Genomic DNA, 16057 nt, shown 5'->3' on the forward strand with positions numbered 1-16057 from the left:
GATAAGATTACTCAGAAATAATTAGGTGGGTGTGTAGGCTGCTAAGTGTATTTGATTTTAATCTCTAATTAAAAAGTTGGATTTTTTAAATTGTTTTTGTGATGCAATAGTTTTTAGTTCATTAAACCTTTTACAAATACGGCCAAATTCTGCCTGTTCATGGAGCCTTAGCACAAGATAAATGTATTCTCCTCACAGTATTCTCCTCAAACCTAGTGGCAGACTATCTCCATAATTCCTTCTGGAGGGTTATTTTAAAATTCAGAGTAAAGACGTGTTTGTACCCTTGTACACCTTGATCCAGGACTGAAAATGACACTTAACCCCAAATGAATATCTCCGTGCATTCTTTTGGCTGATGACAGATATAGCTGTCTTGTGGGATATGGCACTGCCAGAAGCATTGTGTTTTTTCGTTTTAGTGCTGTCTGATTCTGAGGTCTTGTATATGAAGACTGGAATTAGTTGATGTTACACTGAAGGTATCTCCTTGTGGATCCACAGGTGTGAATTCAAGCCTTGCTCCATTCCACTGCCCCAGTGTCCAGTTAGGTTTTCTGTAAGTGCATGCTTGGTCATTTGCCTGGGGAATCAGAGACAGCCAGACACAGTAGATGCAGACAGCTGTACTGGTCCTTGGATCAGAAAGTCACAGTGTTCAAGCACATCACATCAATTGTCTTTCTCAAGTTAGAAGAATGAAACTGACACGGTTTGAGAAGCCAGAGTTCCTCTAATACCCAGAGCTGGGTCATCTACTAGAAGACTGTGTTGGTGTGAGAGAAACTGCAGCAGTACCTGTAAAACTGCATAGCTCTCTAGAGTTACTTGTTTAGATAACTGGTTTTAATACCAGCATTAAGTAACCAATTGGTTACAAAAAGGTACATGTCACATACTTTTTAAAGCTTGTCTTTCTGTGCATGATTTTCCATAGTGAATTTTGAATGGCAACCACAGCCTTATCCACTGACTACACTTCTCTAGTTTATATTATATTTTTTTTGTTTGTTTACAAGTTATCCTAGTATTAATGCGGATGAGGAGGGAAAACCAAGTTTTGCTTTGCCACCTGTCAGCACAGCTCAGTTTTGTCTTAATTGTTGAAGGGTTGTTGGGACCTTTGAGTTTGTTTGGGTTTTTTTTTGTCATTGCCATCTAGAATAATCTCTGCACTGAAGGAGTGATATCTGGAAGCAGTAGAGTTAAGGCTTTTCTCTCATTTTGTTAGTGTATATGGCATGAAAACAGCTCTCATCTTAGACTGGTAAAATAAATTAACAGAAGTTTCTCTGTATAACTTTGAGAAAACAAGAGAGTAAACAGAGAGGAATTTTGTCCTTTAGGGTTTTTTGTTTGGTTTTCAGGTTTCATTAGAAAATGAGAAAACAACATTGAGGAGATAATTCAATCTTTTCCAAATGCTCTGACAAGGAAAAAAAAACAAAACAAGGAGACGATTAGTAACAGCATGGGCTCACCAGACATTGAGTAGACTTTGAGTGCAGAACACATTGCAAAAACCTTATGGTTGTTTGTAGAAGTCCTTTGTGTTCAGTAGTGATGTCATCACAGCACTTCTGTGCATACACTATGACATAGCATGTGAGAACCATCTGTTTTGAGAGTATACATTTTAAGTGGCATGCAAGATATAGGCTCTTAAGAGAAGTAACCATCGCCTCTGGTGGTGTAGTAGTTACAAATGGGACACTGTTGTGGAAAGAATTCTAAAACTACAGTTTTTTGTCTTTGAACTTCTGCATATAGTTTTCTAGCTCTACAGCCAGATGTGTTTCAAAGTAGTTTCAGAAGGCATGGTACAGATTAAACTTGATTTTCAGTACACTTTGGTCCTGTCCATTCTCCTTTTCAGTGTGGAATATGTTCAAAATCTTAGGTACTTGACTAAGCAATGTAGAGCAGAACTCGAAGTGGATGTTCACTTACAGCATTGGATATTAGTAAAACATCTGTTTTGTTGGTAAACCAAAAAGGTGTGTATGTGTTCAGTGGGTGAATCCATTCCTTTAATTTGGTGTGAATGCATGTGAAAGTGTTTGCAGTGGTTTTGGAAAGTATTTGTGATCCTGCCTTTACTAAATAAAGGAAAATAAGTTCTTATCCAATATATAAGCAATCTTTTTATTTAATTAATTCTGTTTGATCTATAAAAGCATAATTGTTGTGAGGATAAGGCCTTTGAGGAAAGATTAATATATATTTAGATCATTACAAAATGATCTTCTTTGTTTTCTTACCTGGCTTGGAAAGTAAAGCTACAGAAAGAACTGAGTAATACTGTTCTGATGGCTTTTACATTTAAAAAAAAACTCAAAAGTTTTCTTTTAATCCTAAAGTAGAGATTATATTGGATACTAAAAGATATTTTGGTCACAACAGTCATACTTTGAAATAGGTGACTGTGTTGAAAACATTATTCTGTTTACTCGGAACAATTTTAAGAAGATGAGGAGGAAAAGGACTGAGCACATATTCATGTCATATCTGAGTTGTCGTTTTTCTCTTGTGTTTGTTGTTTGGGTATATTTTAACTATACCTTGTTGCAAGAGGCCACAATATGAATAAGAATATCTTCAATAAAAAATACCATCTCTTTGAGGTATAGTTTATTTTCATGTCTTTTGGGATTTGTTTGTGGGTTTTTAGACATCAATAATTAGTACAAATTATAAAGTAGTACTTAATTTAAAAATAGAATGATGTGGAACTGGAAATAAGTAAGATTTTTTTTCTCTCCATATGCTGTAGAGGAGTTCATCACAAAAATATCTAAATATTTTTCCTGTTTTCTTATTTATTTATTTATTTATTTATTCATTGGTATTCTGTGGGTTCCTGGGGATTTTCCTGGATAAAGTTTTGGCTTATTTTCTTAACTGTAGATTCCATAGCACTGGAAACCTTCAAGATTTATGATACACAAATACCTTTATTAATTAATAGAATTCATTTATTATGAAGGGGAGAAAAATTCTTCTTTTGAAAAGTTAATTGAAACACATTTTCTGTATGAAAGCCACTATTAGAAATTTAATTATTCACATCAGTATTTCATGTTAGGTGATTGTAGCCACTCCAGTAGGACTGCAGTGACTTCCTGAAAGGACTTTTTTCCCTATTCTGTAGCTTTTTCTATTAATTTAAAACAAATAAAAGCTGTTGATATTTAAGAGGAAATATCCTTAATTACTGCATGTGCTGTTTTGGGGCACATTGTTGCTGTTCCCATATAAATTTCCATATAAGTCTAATCTGTTTGGAAATGAACTCTTCTACTTCTGGTGCATTTCATCACAGCTATTTAGAATTTGATCAGTTTACACTAATGTGCTGTCTAGAGCAGAGGGCAGCTTTCAGTGAGAGCATGCAATGAAATTTGGAACTTGGTAGTACAGAAGTAATTTTCAATGGGAGAACAACTACTTGGTTTCTGTCTTTTGTCATTTCTCTTTAATTTCTCTTTAATTGCCAGCAGAGAAGATATTGCCAGAAGTGACCCAGGGGCACTAAGGAGACATTTGCAGTTCACTATTCAAGTTGTATAGGAAACTAACACAGATTCAGGCTCCCTCTCAAGGCAGGCAGCTACACTCTTTTTCAAAAGACACCAGTTCTTTGAGAGGCATTTATCTAAATCAGCACAAGCAGGTCATGGTGTCCTGTAAGCTTCAGTTTTAGATGAAGTGCAAGTGTCTTCTGCAATCCTGACCTCAATTTCAATACCTTACAATAGTAGTTGAAAAGTTTTCAGAGTTTGGATGGGAGATAACCAAAGCAAGCAGTGCTGAGGCTGTTAATCACACCTACTCAGTGTCATGTACATGCTTCATCAAGCATGGAACCATGTCAAGCCAATAACTGGGTAAAGCTGCTTTAAAATATGCTGAATTGTTAGTGAAAGAAGGGATGGATATTGCCTTATTTGCTGAATGCACCTTATTTCATCAATGAGGAAGATTGTAACCATTTAAGAGGGGAGTTTGGTTTGGTGTTTGGTTTTGGTATTGTGTTTTTGGGATGTTTTGGGGGTTTTCTGTTTGTTTTTTAGTATGCCTGAATGTAGGAATACTTGATAACTGAGAACAGCTAACAGGATAGCACTAATAGCTGTTCTGGGGTAACAAATAGGTGTGATCAGTCTGAACAAACAGCATTGGCTGTTTTTGTCTTGTTTAAGAAGAAGGCTCTAGTCACAGAAAACAGCCAAAAAAAGTGTGCCAGCTGCTAGAATTCAATACAGCACTCCCTATATCTGAATAACACATCTGTCTCATTCCTGTGCTTGCTGCAGAACAGGTCTGCACTGCCCTTTACTCAGGCTTAATTAGGGATATCAGTCCAACCCTTAAGTTTTCACCTTACAAGTAGCTAAACATAAGACTGGACTTGCATACACTGGAGTATTCACACACATAAACATACAAAACAGAAGTACTTGGAGGTAATATTTTTTTTTCTGTAGGAGAGCAAGAAAGTAAATTACAGTAATAAAAATAATAATTTTTTTTTTTAGTTCAAGTTTGAAAACTTCTTCAAATGAGCTATTGTTTTCATCATGTGTTTTATATGGGTTTTCTGGGACAGGTTTGTGAGAACTGGCACACTACTACAATGCTTAAATTGAAAATACTGTGCTAGAATATTTAGCTATCTAAATAGTTTTTTGGTTTTTGGTTTTTTTTTAATCAAGTAGAGATTTTATTGTTCTTGAGCTTGTTGTTTTGGTTTTTTAATTCAAAAAGTTGATATGATTCTTACATGCAATGGTATATCCATACATAGTATCTGTAGTAGCTCATTTTGTAATAATAAAAGTATGTAGATAACAATATTATTATGCCCACTGGTTTTTTGTGTTAATGCTGCACACATGTTTTAGCAAATAGCTTATTTGGAAAAAACATAAGCTTCAGGTCTACCGTATTTGTGTGTGCATTGAATACAGAAATTTCTATTCTCATCTCTTTCCTCTTCTGAAAAGAGAGAGAAAAAAGTCATAAAAATCAAATTAGGCCCTTCAAAATAAAGTATTTCAGAACTTTTACAAGCTTTTTTGACATTATTAGGATAAGAAACATTTTCATTCATACACAAAATTGGAAAATCAATTTTTTCACTTATTTAGGATTTCTCACAAGTACAGAATTGTTTATACACAGGTCTCCAGGAGCATGGTTTAACTATGACTGTTTGAGCTTGCAGCTTTTATAATATTTAGAAATATCTAAATATCTTAATGATTAAACATTTATGAGTAACTCTCCTGTGAAAGTCTAAACCACCAGACTTTAGAAAGTACACTGCAGGTAGAGTTGTGAGAGCTTCCTTGTGGAGCTGTGCCAGTGCATGGGAATCTGAATTTGAAAAGCCTTGTTTATTCAGATAGTGCACTCCTTAAGGGTAGGCTTTTGGAGTGGCAAATGAAAAAGTGTTTTCAGAATTTATTCCTCTTTGAAAACAAAACTTTTTTCAAACCTAGAGTCTTACAGAGAAAATCCAGTGAGCTTAATTCTGTGTTGCCAGGCATCTATATACTCGGGAAACTGTTCTCTAATGAAGAGGTAGCATTTTTCACTGTCGTGTTCAACAATTTTCAGATTTTGGTATCTTTTCATTTACGATGTTTTCTTAAGTGAACAGCTGAGGAGCCCAGTAACAAAAAGATAAATGCATAGATGATGAAAGGATTTTCCTGAGCTTAGTAGTTAACATAATAGTTTGAAAAGAATTTACAAGTACTTGTTCAAATGCACTATATAGAGAGTGAATAAAATAAACAGCAAGATGTGTTGTGATAGTAACTCAGATGATCAAAGAACTACTGTTATTCTTTTAGATAAAATAAGAAAGTAATTTCTTTGAGAGCTTTTGTGATCATTTCTGTTGGAAAACTTTGTATGCGGTACTCAGAAATTCAATGAAGAGAAAAGCAATGCAGCCTAGATAATAGTGTCAGCTTTGAGCACGAGGTGGCATGTGGACATAGCTTGAGTTATTTCTCCAAATCATTTGAATGGAAATATTGGATTAGTTAACCTTGTGTCAGGTCTGTTAGTTAAATAAACCCTCCAACTGTTCCTGACTGAAGGACTCATAGTTGTGACTGAAAGATGCTGCTGCTTTTCATTAGAATTTTGTCAAACGTCCTGCTAACATAATGATTTTTAAATTAAATGGTTTATTCGATGGAAAAGGATAACAAGCAGAAAATTCACAGCCTTTTCTTTTCACAGGGTGTTTCAGCCCAGTGGGAAATCCTCTTAGCCAAACACTATTGGGTAGACTACAGACGGTAAGGAATTCTATCTTTGCATTTTTTTAAATTGATGTTTAACTATAAATGTCATTATTCACAAGTTCTCATTGTGGAGAAGATTTTTTTATCCTGTCTTTATTCACAAAAGAGGTATCTTCAAGCAAATTGTCTACATGGGCAAATAAGCTTTTGCAGCAGCAGCCAGCTGGTAGTGAGATCAGATACCTACAAATTAAAACCTTTATATTTTTTCATTATTTACTTTTTGTTGTTTAGAAATAAATAAGCTAAAGTCACAATCCTGTGATTTTGATCAGAGATCTAAGAATACAGGCATTGATAAGTAGAGAGAGAAAGCTGGAACAGTAAGTTGAAATTTAATCCTATTTGCAGCACCATGTTTTCATTGTTTACTCATACATCGTCTTTTTTGTAACAAGTGAAATCACAGCTTAACCTTCATTTATTTGATTGCTTACCGGTTAAACAGTGATTAGAAACTTCTAGTAATTCTTTGTTCCTTTCTGGTTTTCTGATCATGATGATAAAAATCCAACAGAATCCCTAAATGCCATTAATTCTAACTATACATTTGCTAAATTAGGATTAAACATGATTCCTATGCAGGACTAGTGAAAGAAGAGTGAGTGATGCCTTTGAACACTGAGTGTATGTGTGGCTCTAGAAAGCTGGGCCTGTCATGCTTGAAGTGTTAATCCTCCTGCACCCATGGACAAGAACACCATAATTTAATAATCTGTCTTAATTGCATGCTAATTGTAATTTTTTAAAGTAGTTTTAGAAATGGATATAAATTAACTGGGATCATTTGTAGCTGTTATACAGTTTAGATTTGGGGTTATGGTTTAGTTTACTTTAGGGATTTTTGGGGGATCTAACTTATTTAGCAGAATCTGTTTATAGAGTTACGGAAGGCTCTTAAGATATATAAGTTTCACCAATAAATTTTGAAAGTACAGTTTAAATCGCTGTTCATGGCTCAACTGGTCTTTGTTTCACATTTTTAATTTTTTAGCCACCAATATGTAATTTTTAGGAAAAAGCATACATTAATCAGTTAGTATTTTGATATTCTTCACATCAAGCTCTGTAATATTTAGAGGATCAACTGTTTTGGAAAATACTAAATAGCAGCTAATTTAAATTTTTCTGAGAGAATACAGGTTTTGAATATTTTTATTACTTTTGTGTTATAAGTGCAGTAATATATTTGTTATAGGTTCAGGTAAATTTACCTTACATCAAGAAAGTAGCATATTTACAAATTATGAAGTAGTTGAAGTTTTGAGTAATGCTCCCTTTCTTTTTTTATCTTTTTTGTTTGGTTGTTTTTTGTTTTTACACCCCTGAAGCCTGCTGTGTTTGTATTTCTGTTTTCTGTTTGTACATGGCAGGTTTGAGTCAAGTGCAGCTTGGCACTGTTTTGGTTTTTTTTCCTCCAGGTAGATTATAGATTCCCATGCTCATTAAATATTGAAGGGCTGCAATAAAATAAGTATTGCAGGATTCTGAAACCTAACTTTACAGTTTCTACAGACAGATTAATTAACACTGAAGAAGAGTACACTATTCCTAGCAATTAGTACTTTTGAATAATTTCAATTTAGCTATTAATATTTTCCTTGTTATTTCTGTTTTCCATTGACTAAATTTGTACAATTACATGTCCTGAGCTAGGAGTGCGTTCACAATTAATTGGACCAGAGAACAAGAACAGAAATATGACAGTAAATATATGAAATGTGTTAATCTATTTTATGCTGTGTCTCATCCTGTTTACTATTTCATTTAATACTTGCTGATGCAAATAGATTGCATGACATTCTTAGGGAAGGAGAGAATCAAGTAAATTTCTAGCTCACAGATTTGTAAGGAAAAATGAAAATAATGGCGCAACTGCGAAAGCTCAGATTGATTCTGTAGAATTTTTTTTATGTTTTTAATATGATCTCACTTTCAAGCCACAGGGTTTTTTGAACACTGTAAGTTTATTTCTTATTTTGTCTACTTTAAAAAAAAAAATCAAAACCAGCTACCGTAAACCAAACCAAACAAAAAACCAAAAATGTACCAGTCTCAAAATGTATTGCTTGTGCAAGAAAAAGTTTTAATCCTCATCTCTCTTTGTCTTCACTGGAGTGTTTGCACAAGTAGCACTCCAGTTACTCTGCCTTTCTGGCAAATAACAGGTGTAGGGAGGTGGAGTAGGGAGAAGCAGTGGCATTGTGCAGCATCCAAGAAATAGATGTTTGTCCTTCATGTCACGAAAGGACAGCAAAAGGAGGGAGGGGGGATTTGGCCCTATGTGCACACAGATTGGGGTTCCCTCTAATGCGTGTGGTGTCTGCCAAAGGTTAATCTTAGAAGTGCTTTTTTTCCAAGTGTTATTAATTGTTCGTAAGTAATTAGAAATGGGATTTAATCTACAATGAAGAATGTGTTGATGTACGAGGAAGAAGCATATGAAGGCACTGGTAGACTTTACATTTTTCCATGTTTTTTTCTTTAGACTTTGATATTGTGATATTTGAAATCTATAGAAATGCAATGCTCAGTTTTTTACAGAAAAGGCACTAAAAACATATCACTTGTTCTTACTCAGTACTGCTTCTCCTAGGGGAATGAATGCTAATGCCCAAATCCCACTGGCTGCTAGCCATTTGCATGAATAAAAGCAAAACCTCCCATACTGAGGCTGAAACTGCCCAATTAATGGATAGCAGGGTGATAGAACTCTGCATCAACTGCTGGATCTATTTATTTTGTTGTGAGGATGTTCATTAAGCTGAAAGCTCCTAACAGCTTTTTTTCAATCCAAATCAATGTGACATAGCAGGCTGCTTCAGAAAACATTTTGTTCCTATTTCTCACAGACAGTCTGCCTACCAAAAGGTTCAGCTCCTCAGAGCATAACTATAGCTCCATGTCTGTTATGATGCAAGAAAAGCATTAACTAGTTTCCAGCTTGCATTAAAAAAATAGAGATGTCAATACTGTAATTAAAACTTCAGTATGTCTGTTACATTTTTGGGATCCTGAAAATGTGGCTTTTTTTATTGTGGCACAAGATGAAAAGAAATTTATTCTAAACTGCAAAGCCAGTAGTTACTGGTGTCACTTGCAGCTGGCACTCTCTGAGAAATGTCACAGCATGACAGAGGCTGCTCTGCTGCCTTGCAGTAGCTCCGCTGCAGTGGAGTGGCATTTCCCTGTCCCACTGGAGGTAAGGCATGTGTGCAGCCTGTGACATACTGGCTCTGTCTCTTTAAGAGGGAACTCTTTGGATTGTTGTTGCCTTAGAAGTTTAACATGGTGTCTGAGAACATTCAACATAGTCTGAGGATGACTCACAGATTTCAGCTTGTTATTTCCAAACAGCTCACTCTCTTCAAGCTCTCCTTACGTTGAGTGTTTGAGAGCACATAAATACTTTATTAAAAAGAGAGACGAATTGAGACACAATAATGGGGCAATATGAGTAGCTGAACTAGATAACTAAATAATTCTGCTAATAATTCTGATGAATCATTTTTGAGCAACAGGAGGCACTCCCATCCCACAGGCTAAGCACGTTGGCTGCACAGGTCTCTTAACCTTGAGAATGGAAAAGGAGAATTGGCTGGAACCTGGAAGGCAGTGCTGACTACCAGTAGACCACTCAGCAAGCCACACACTAAACTGCGACTCCTCCAGCCTTTATTCAAAAGTTGTTATCAAATCAGGCAGTGACACACTACTGCTCTAGCACCAACACAATCTGGAGGCTGAATGGAACCCTTCTATTTAGGAACATCAGAGATCTCTTTCCCATTTATGATGAGCCTGGCTAAGTTAGGAAAAACAGTGTTGAGGGTAAGAATCTCTCCTAGCGAATGCCATTTATTCAGCTGAGGATTGCAATAGTTCTGTTCCTTGTATCACCCTTATAAAGAAAAAATAAAAAGTAAAAGGAGCAATACGTTTTAGGTACAGGTTTTTAAAAAGCAAGATAAGAGAAAAGTTAATGAAAAAAAAAAGAAAAACGTTAAAGGAAGGGCTGTAAAATATGAAAAAGGTGAAGTGTGGTGGATAGCAGTTCTCAAATTTAACTTTTGTTTACAATGTGATACAATCTGTTATGGTTTGAAATGTTTTTACTTCACAAAGTTCACATTTGATTCTTCCCCTCTAAAATATTTAATTACTGTGTAATATTTCTGCTCTGTATTGTAGCTTGTATCCTTTAAAACACACAAAATCTATGGGAAACTTGGTAAAAACAAGCCATTGGAAAAAATTAAGAAACAGCAGAAAAGGACTTCCATCTCTTCGTTTGTTCTAACGTTTGTTGTCCCTCAGCTGATTTTCATAATTTTTCTGGTTTAAATCTTCTTTCAACTGAAGAATTCTGAAAAAAATCAAATTTTGTAGGTACAGGGACATCCTAGATGTTGTGTTAAATATCTCCTATTCCTTTGACTTCTTTGAAAATCTGAAGAGTAAGTGGTAAAGGCAGAAGAATTAGAATTAAATTGAAAGTATTGGTGATTAAGACCAACCTGAAATTCTCCACTTTATGAAAATGTCATCTTTTGTGTACTGGTTCAGAGGTGAAATTCACTGCAACAACATCCTAAACATCTACTGCAGTATTTGCAATGCACACAGGTTTAGACTGCATAATCATCAATTCTCTGTCTTCCCCGTGTTGTCTATAGAGTCATGTACATACTTGAAAAACTTAATATCTTTTTCCAAATATCTACATAGTCAGTATTACTGTTGCTTAACTACACTTCTGCTTTTTTGTTTTTTAAGAAAAGCTTTTAATTACAGTTAATTTTTGCTGTTTAGCAGCAGGCATTAAAATACTCAAAGTTATTGTTTATCAAAATACTTCATATTAAAATCTGAAAATAATTTCTTTTCTAGAATGATGACTGCCTGACTGCACTGGGGGTCAGAGGAGGAAGCAATTGTCCACTCGGGCAAGAGATTGTAAGTACTATGTAGTTTTCTGCTGTACCTCCTATACCTGCTACTCTGAATTTGTGCTTCTGAAAGCATCTTCTGTTCTTTTACCATGATCCTAGGATTTTATTTTTTTTTATTGGTACCCTGGATTGTGAAGTTCTTACAAACTGGTGTAGCCATGTTAGTGCTGTTTTTATATCAGTCTTGAAGAATCATTTTGTAAAATTTTTTATTAGTACAGATTTTTTGCTTTTGGGCCCAGACAGATCTTGATATATGTCTGAATGTCACACCAGAAGAAATTCTGTTGTTTTGGGCATAATTGTGAGCATTTTTTCCCTTGGTCCTGAGTTGGATTTCATGTATCCCCCCTACAGGCATTTTCAGATCATATGTCTCCAGAGAATATAATGGCAATTTCCACATTTTGTTTGAATTGTCAGGCTTGCTAAACCAGTTGTATTACAGGACACATTACTATTTTGATTTTTTTATTTCTGGGAGCCACTGAAACTTGCTTGAATGGTTTCCATGTTACTGAATTCTTACCTTTATGTTCCCCAAACCAAAACATTTACACCAGGACTGTCTTACAAAAGATGCTGCAAAATGAAATATTTGTTGCTGTGCCTTTCATTGTTTTTAATGCTGCCAAGTAATTAGTGTTTATTTATTTACTTATTTATTATTTTTCTTACCTGAAGTGACCTCATGATTTTCATAGTATCATTGCTAAGGAAACCATTGCCCCTTAACTGAGGTGAGCTCTGTTAAAGCACCCTTTACTGGACATGATGATGCAAGCATCCAGTTCTATGCTGCTTCTCTGTGGTGCTCATTATTGTGCTTTAGTTTTATGTAATTTTCTATAGTTCATATTTCTGTACTGTCAACATCACATGTAATTACTCTTTTGGCTTTTCTAATGCAGGCTAAGAGCGTTTTTATAACACATATTTCATAGTTTAGTTTCTTTATATAAGTTGAGGATTACTGAATGCATGGTTAAATAAAATTCCCATCTGCTGACAACAATACTGGCACTAATTCTTAGTTGCTGATGAGCTCACAAGGTACCACATAGAATTTACAATGTTAGAATAATTCAGAATTTCCTTATTTTCCCATTCATAACTAACCTGTTTAATCGGTGGCATGGAAGTATGAAAACACAAGTTATGGTTGCCTTATTTTTACACACATAACTCACAGGTGAACTTACTCAAGATAGAAATAAAAATATAAAAAACACTGTGCAGGTCAGAAGTCTCAGGATTTAAATACATGCATGATTAATAAAAAAAGGAAGTATTTTCTCCAAATCCCTATCTTCATAATAACTTTGCTGTCACCCTCAGTCTTCTATAATCTTCTGTCTCATTCCTAACAATCCTTGTTTCTGACCAGTGTACTTAAAATTTTGTAGAGGAATCTGAGGTGAAAATTATACGTAAGGAAAGGTTTTGTGTAAAATAGGTCATAATTTTGTTCTTCACTTGATGAGGGAAGTGAAAAATTCCCTTATTTTTCCAGTTCACTTGTTTTGTCAGTCTTTTCTGCTCTGAGTTCATCAGGACACATTTTTGTTCATAGGTGAGAGTAAATAAGTAAGAAATTGTACTTGATATTTTCATATTGAGGGTAGAAAGCAGGCTACATCTGGTAATATGTTCCATGTATGGTACTGTCAACTATTTGTACACTTCTTCTAGAAAAGTGTAGATGCATCATATTTTACTAGAAAATGGATTTATGAGTAATGGAATATAAACTTTTTTTGCAAATATTTATAAAATTGTGGTTCCAAATCTTTATTTCTTAACAAAAACAAACAAACAAAAAAGGGTGGGGTGGCCAAAGTAAAATTGATAGTAATATTTTGTACTAAATCTTTCCTTTGGTAAAACTGTCGTACTGTTGAAGTATTTATTCAAACACACACAGAATGGGATCTGAAGGTGGTGTAACAGTTCTGAGAAAGTGAATGTATGAAGTGTATTTTTTTTTCCTTTTGCTTCACAAGTAAATTGCTTATAAAACTAACAGCTGCTGTTTTTAAGCTAATCTTGGTGAATTGAATGTTCTTAACCATTTCTACAATCCCACAGTCCTTTATCTTGCTTCTCCTGCTGCTTTCTCACCACCCCTGATCCCATTAGCAAAACTTGAGACAGCCTCAGCTTTTACCAAAGTGCAGCTTTGGTTTCAGCTGCTTTTCTGCAAGAGGAAGTGAATGTTGCGCTTTTTTCTCTGTGGCATGGTTGTGATAAGCTGTGGTGCTCTTATCTCTCTTTTAGGTAGTGGCTCTTTATGACTACACAGCGCATCGATCAGATGAGCTAACCATCCATCGCAGTGACATTATCCAAGTGTTATACAAAGATAATGATAACTGGTGGTTTGGCAGCCTAGCAAATGGACAGCAAGGCTATTTTCCAGCTAATTATGTGGTTGGTGAAAGTAAGTTTGCTGCTGTCTTCCTGGTATACCGGTGTGGGTTTAACTGATGGTCCAAGATCTTACCGTGCCGCACTGCTTATTGTTATGAAGATCTGACTTTATGTAGCAAACAGGTGGCATAGTGATGACTTGTAATGATGTAAAAATTGTATGAAGTTAGCTAACCACTGAGCAAATTGACACACCTAACTTAGGAAGGTATTGGCACTTACTTAAACATTCCATCTTGTATAGTACTGGCTTAATTATCGGTCAACTGGATTGATTCCTCATCTCTTCTTACATATAGCCACCTGGTTCATGCCCTGCCTTGGCAACAGTTTAGGATACATCAAAGCATTTCACTAACATCTTAAGGTTTTTTTAGGCAATCTCTGTTAGATCTAGCCAGCTGCTTTTGTAAAAACTGTTGATTTTCCCTTTACTGTGATATGGAGAGTGCTCAGTTCCCAGGTAAGGGGATTTCAGTATGAAGTTTTAAAAGAACAGTAATGCTAAAATGTCATATCTGAACATGGAACTTGCTACCAGGTCTCAGTTATTAAAACAGTTTTGATTAAACTAATATATACAAGCCTAAGTAAATCTGAACTAATAGTATGGGAAGCATCCTGTTGAGTCAGTTGATGTAAAGATGCACAATGTCCTCATAGTTATTATTCAGCTTATGGATGGACATAGTGATAATTGCATACTACAAGAAATTCACTTGCCTTACTAAATTATCAAATTATCAGTTCTTCTGGTGTTTGGAAATCTTTTAACCAAGCATTTCTCAAGAAATTTTCCCCCATTTTTTAGCTAATGCCTTTATCTTTTCATTGTAGTATTTGTGCCTTTTTCCTAAAAAACAAAAACAAAACAACACACACACCCCAAAAAAACAAACAAACAAAAAAACCCAAGACTGTACTAACTTCATGATGGTAATTAAAGTCAGCATAATTACTGCCAGTTTCCTTTGTCCTTCTGTTGCATATCCTGTGCATTTTCTGCTTCATTTTTTTCTTGCAAAATAAGCCAGAGAGCAGTCTATCTTCTAGGAAGAGTCTTCAGTGATGGCCTGCTGTTCTTAAAAGTCTTGTTTACTTGTTTTTTGAGGCATTTTTAAAATTTATATATAATTACCTATATGTAAATTGCATTTAAATCTAATCTTACTTATGTGAACAAAAGTTAATGGGAAGGCTTTGACAAATTTTTATACAAAGTTTGTCTTTAAACACATTTTACCTGTTTCGTTTCGCATCTTGTTACTGGCTACATTGTGATTTCAAAGTTGTTCACATAAAATAGAAGCTTTCAGAATTCTTTGATGGTTCTCATAACGGTGCATTATGGATCATGTTTGCAGAAGAATATGAAGAGCAACCTTCAGGATCAGTGCCAGATTCTGCTCCTCTCCTACCTGAAGCACCAAAACCAGAGGCAGGATCTCCAATAGTACATAAGGTAATAATTTGGGAAGGAAGGATTCTATTAAGTACTGGTCTTGTGTGTGCCAGGTGGAATGTATTAATTTTCGTATTTCCTTGCAAAAATTTCCTGTGTAGATCTAGGCAAGCAGATAGATTTTGAGCAATTGTCCAATATTTGTCTCGTGTGGAACCAGCTTTTCCATCATGTGGCAATTAAATATTCTGCCTACCTTTGCACTATTGTAATGCGTGGCATATTTCCCATTGACTTGAAGGTTTACAGGGGTATCTTTTGTAGCTACGTGATGTAAATAAGAGTTGAAGAAACAAGATGAGTTTGTCATATCTTGACAGATATTCAGGCACCTGACTGTCATTCTTGGAACAGATTTTCTGCCATGAAATTTTCTTATCTATCAGGTTGCTTAGGAAAATCTCTTGGTTTTCTCTTGAGAGCTTTTCGGTCCATGTAATAATACCCTAATTAAAGATATACAATGTGATCATAAAGCCTTATTACCAGACCAGGAGATAAGCTGCATCTAAATGTGCTTGTCAAGATGTTTCTGTTTAAAAGCTTCTGCTGTGAATGACTGCAGAAGCACTGCAGAATGACTGCACTCATCCTCGTAGGCTGCTCAGGAGGGTTGACTGTGGAGACTTCATAGTTTGAAGTAACAAAGGAAAGAAAGGCTTTTGTCTTTACTATACCTGCTATCTCTCCCATTATATACTTCTGTTGGGTTGCAATTGCATATGGCTTTGTGTTGTTATTTACACATCACATACTATATTGTATGCAGCAGCGTTCCTGTTCCTGTGATTTTAGTTAGCAGTCAAATATGGTATGTACAGAACAAAGAAACAGACACCAGTTTTTAGTCAAGGGAAAGATAGGGATTTGATTTTTAGTTTAGAGATACT

The 16057-nt window shown here is 35.2% G+C and overlaps 1 protein-coding gene across 1 annotated transcript in view; it reads left to right on the plus strand.

Moving 5' to 3' along the window:
• AHI1 (Abelson helper integration site 1) overlaps nucleotides 1-16057 on the plus strand; it is an 89207-nt gene that overhangs the window by 59163 nt on the left and 13987 nt on the right. The window contains exons 20-23 of the mRNA XM_030447614.1: nucleotides 6259-6317; nucleotides 11214-11279; nucleotides 13553-13715; nucleotides 15070-15167. Of these exons, the coding sequence (XP_030303474.1) occupies nucleotides 6259-6317; nucleotides 11214-11279; nucleotides 13553-13715; nucleotides 15070-15167 (386 nt within the window). The remainder of the gene's footprint in view (nucleotides 1-6258; nucleotides 6318-11213; nucleotides 11280-13552; nucleotides 13716-15069; nucleotides 15168-16057) is intronic.

Source organism: Calypte anna, chromosome 3, assembly GCF_003957555.1.
Source record: "Calypte anna isolate BGI_N300 chromosome 3, bCalAnn1_v1.p, whole genome shotgun sequence".
Lineage (NCBI taxonomy): Eukaryota > Metazoa > Chordata > Aves > Apodiformes > Trochilidae > Calypte > Calypte anna.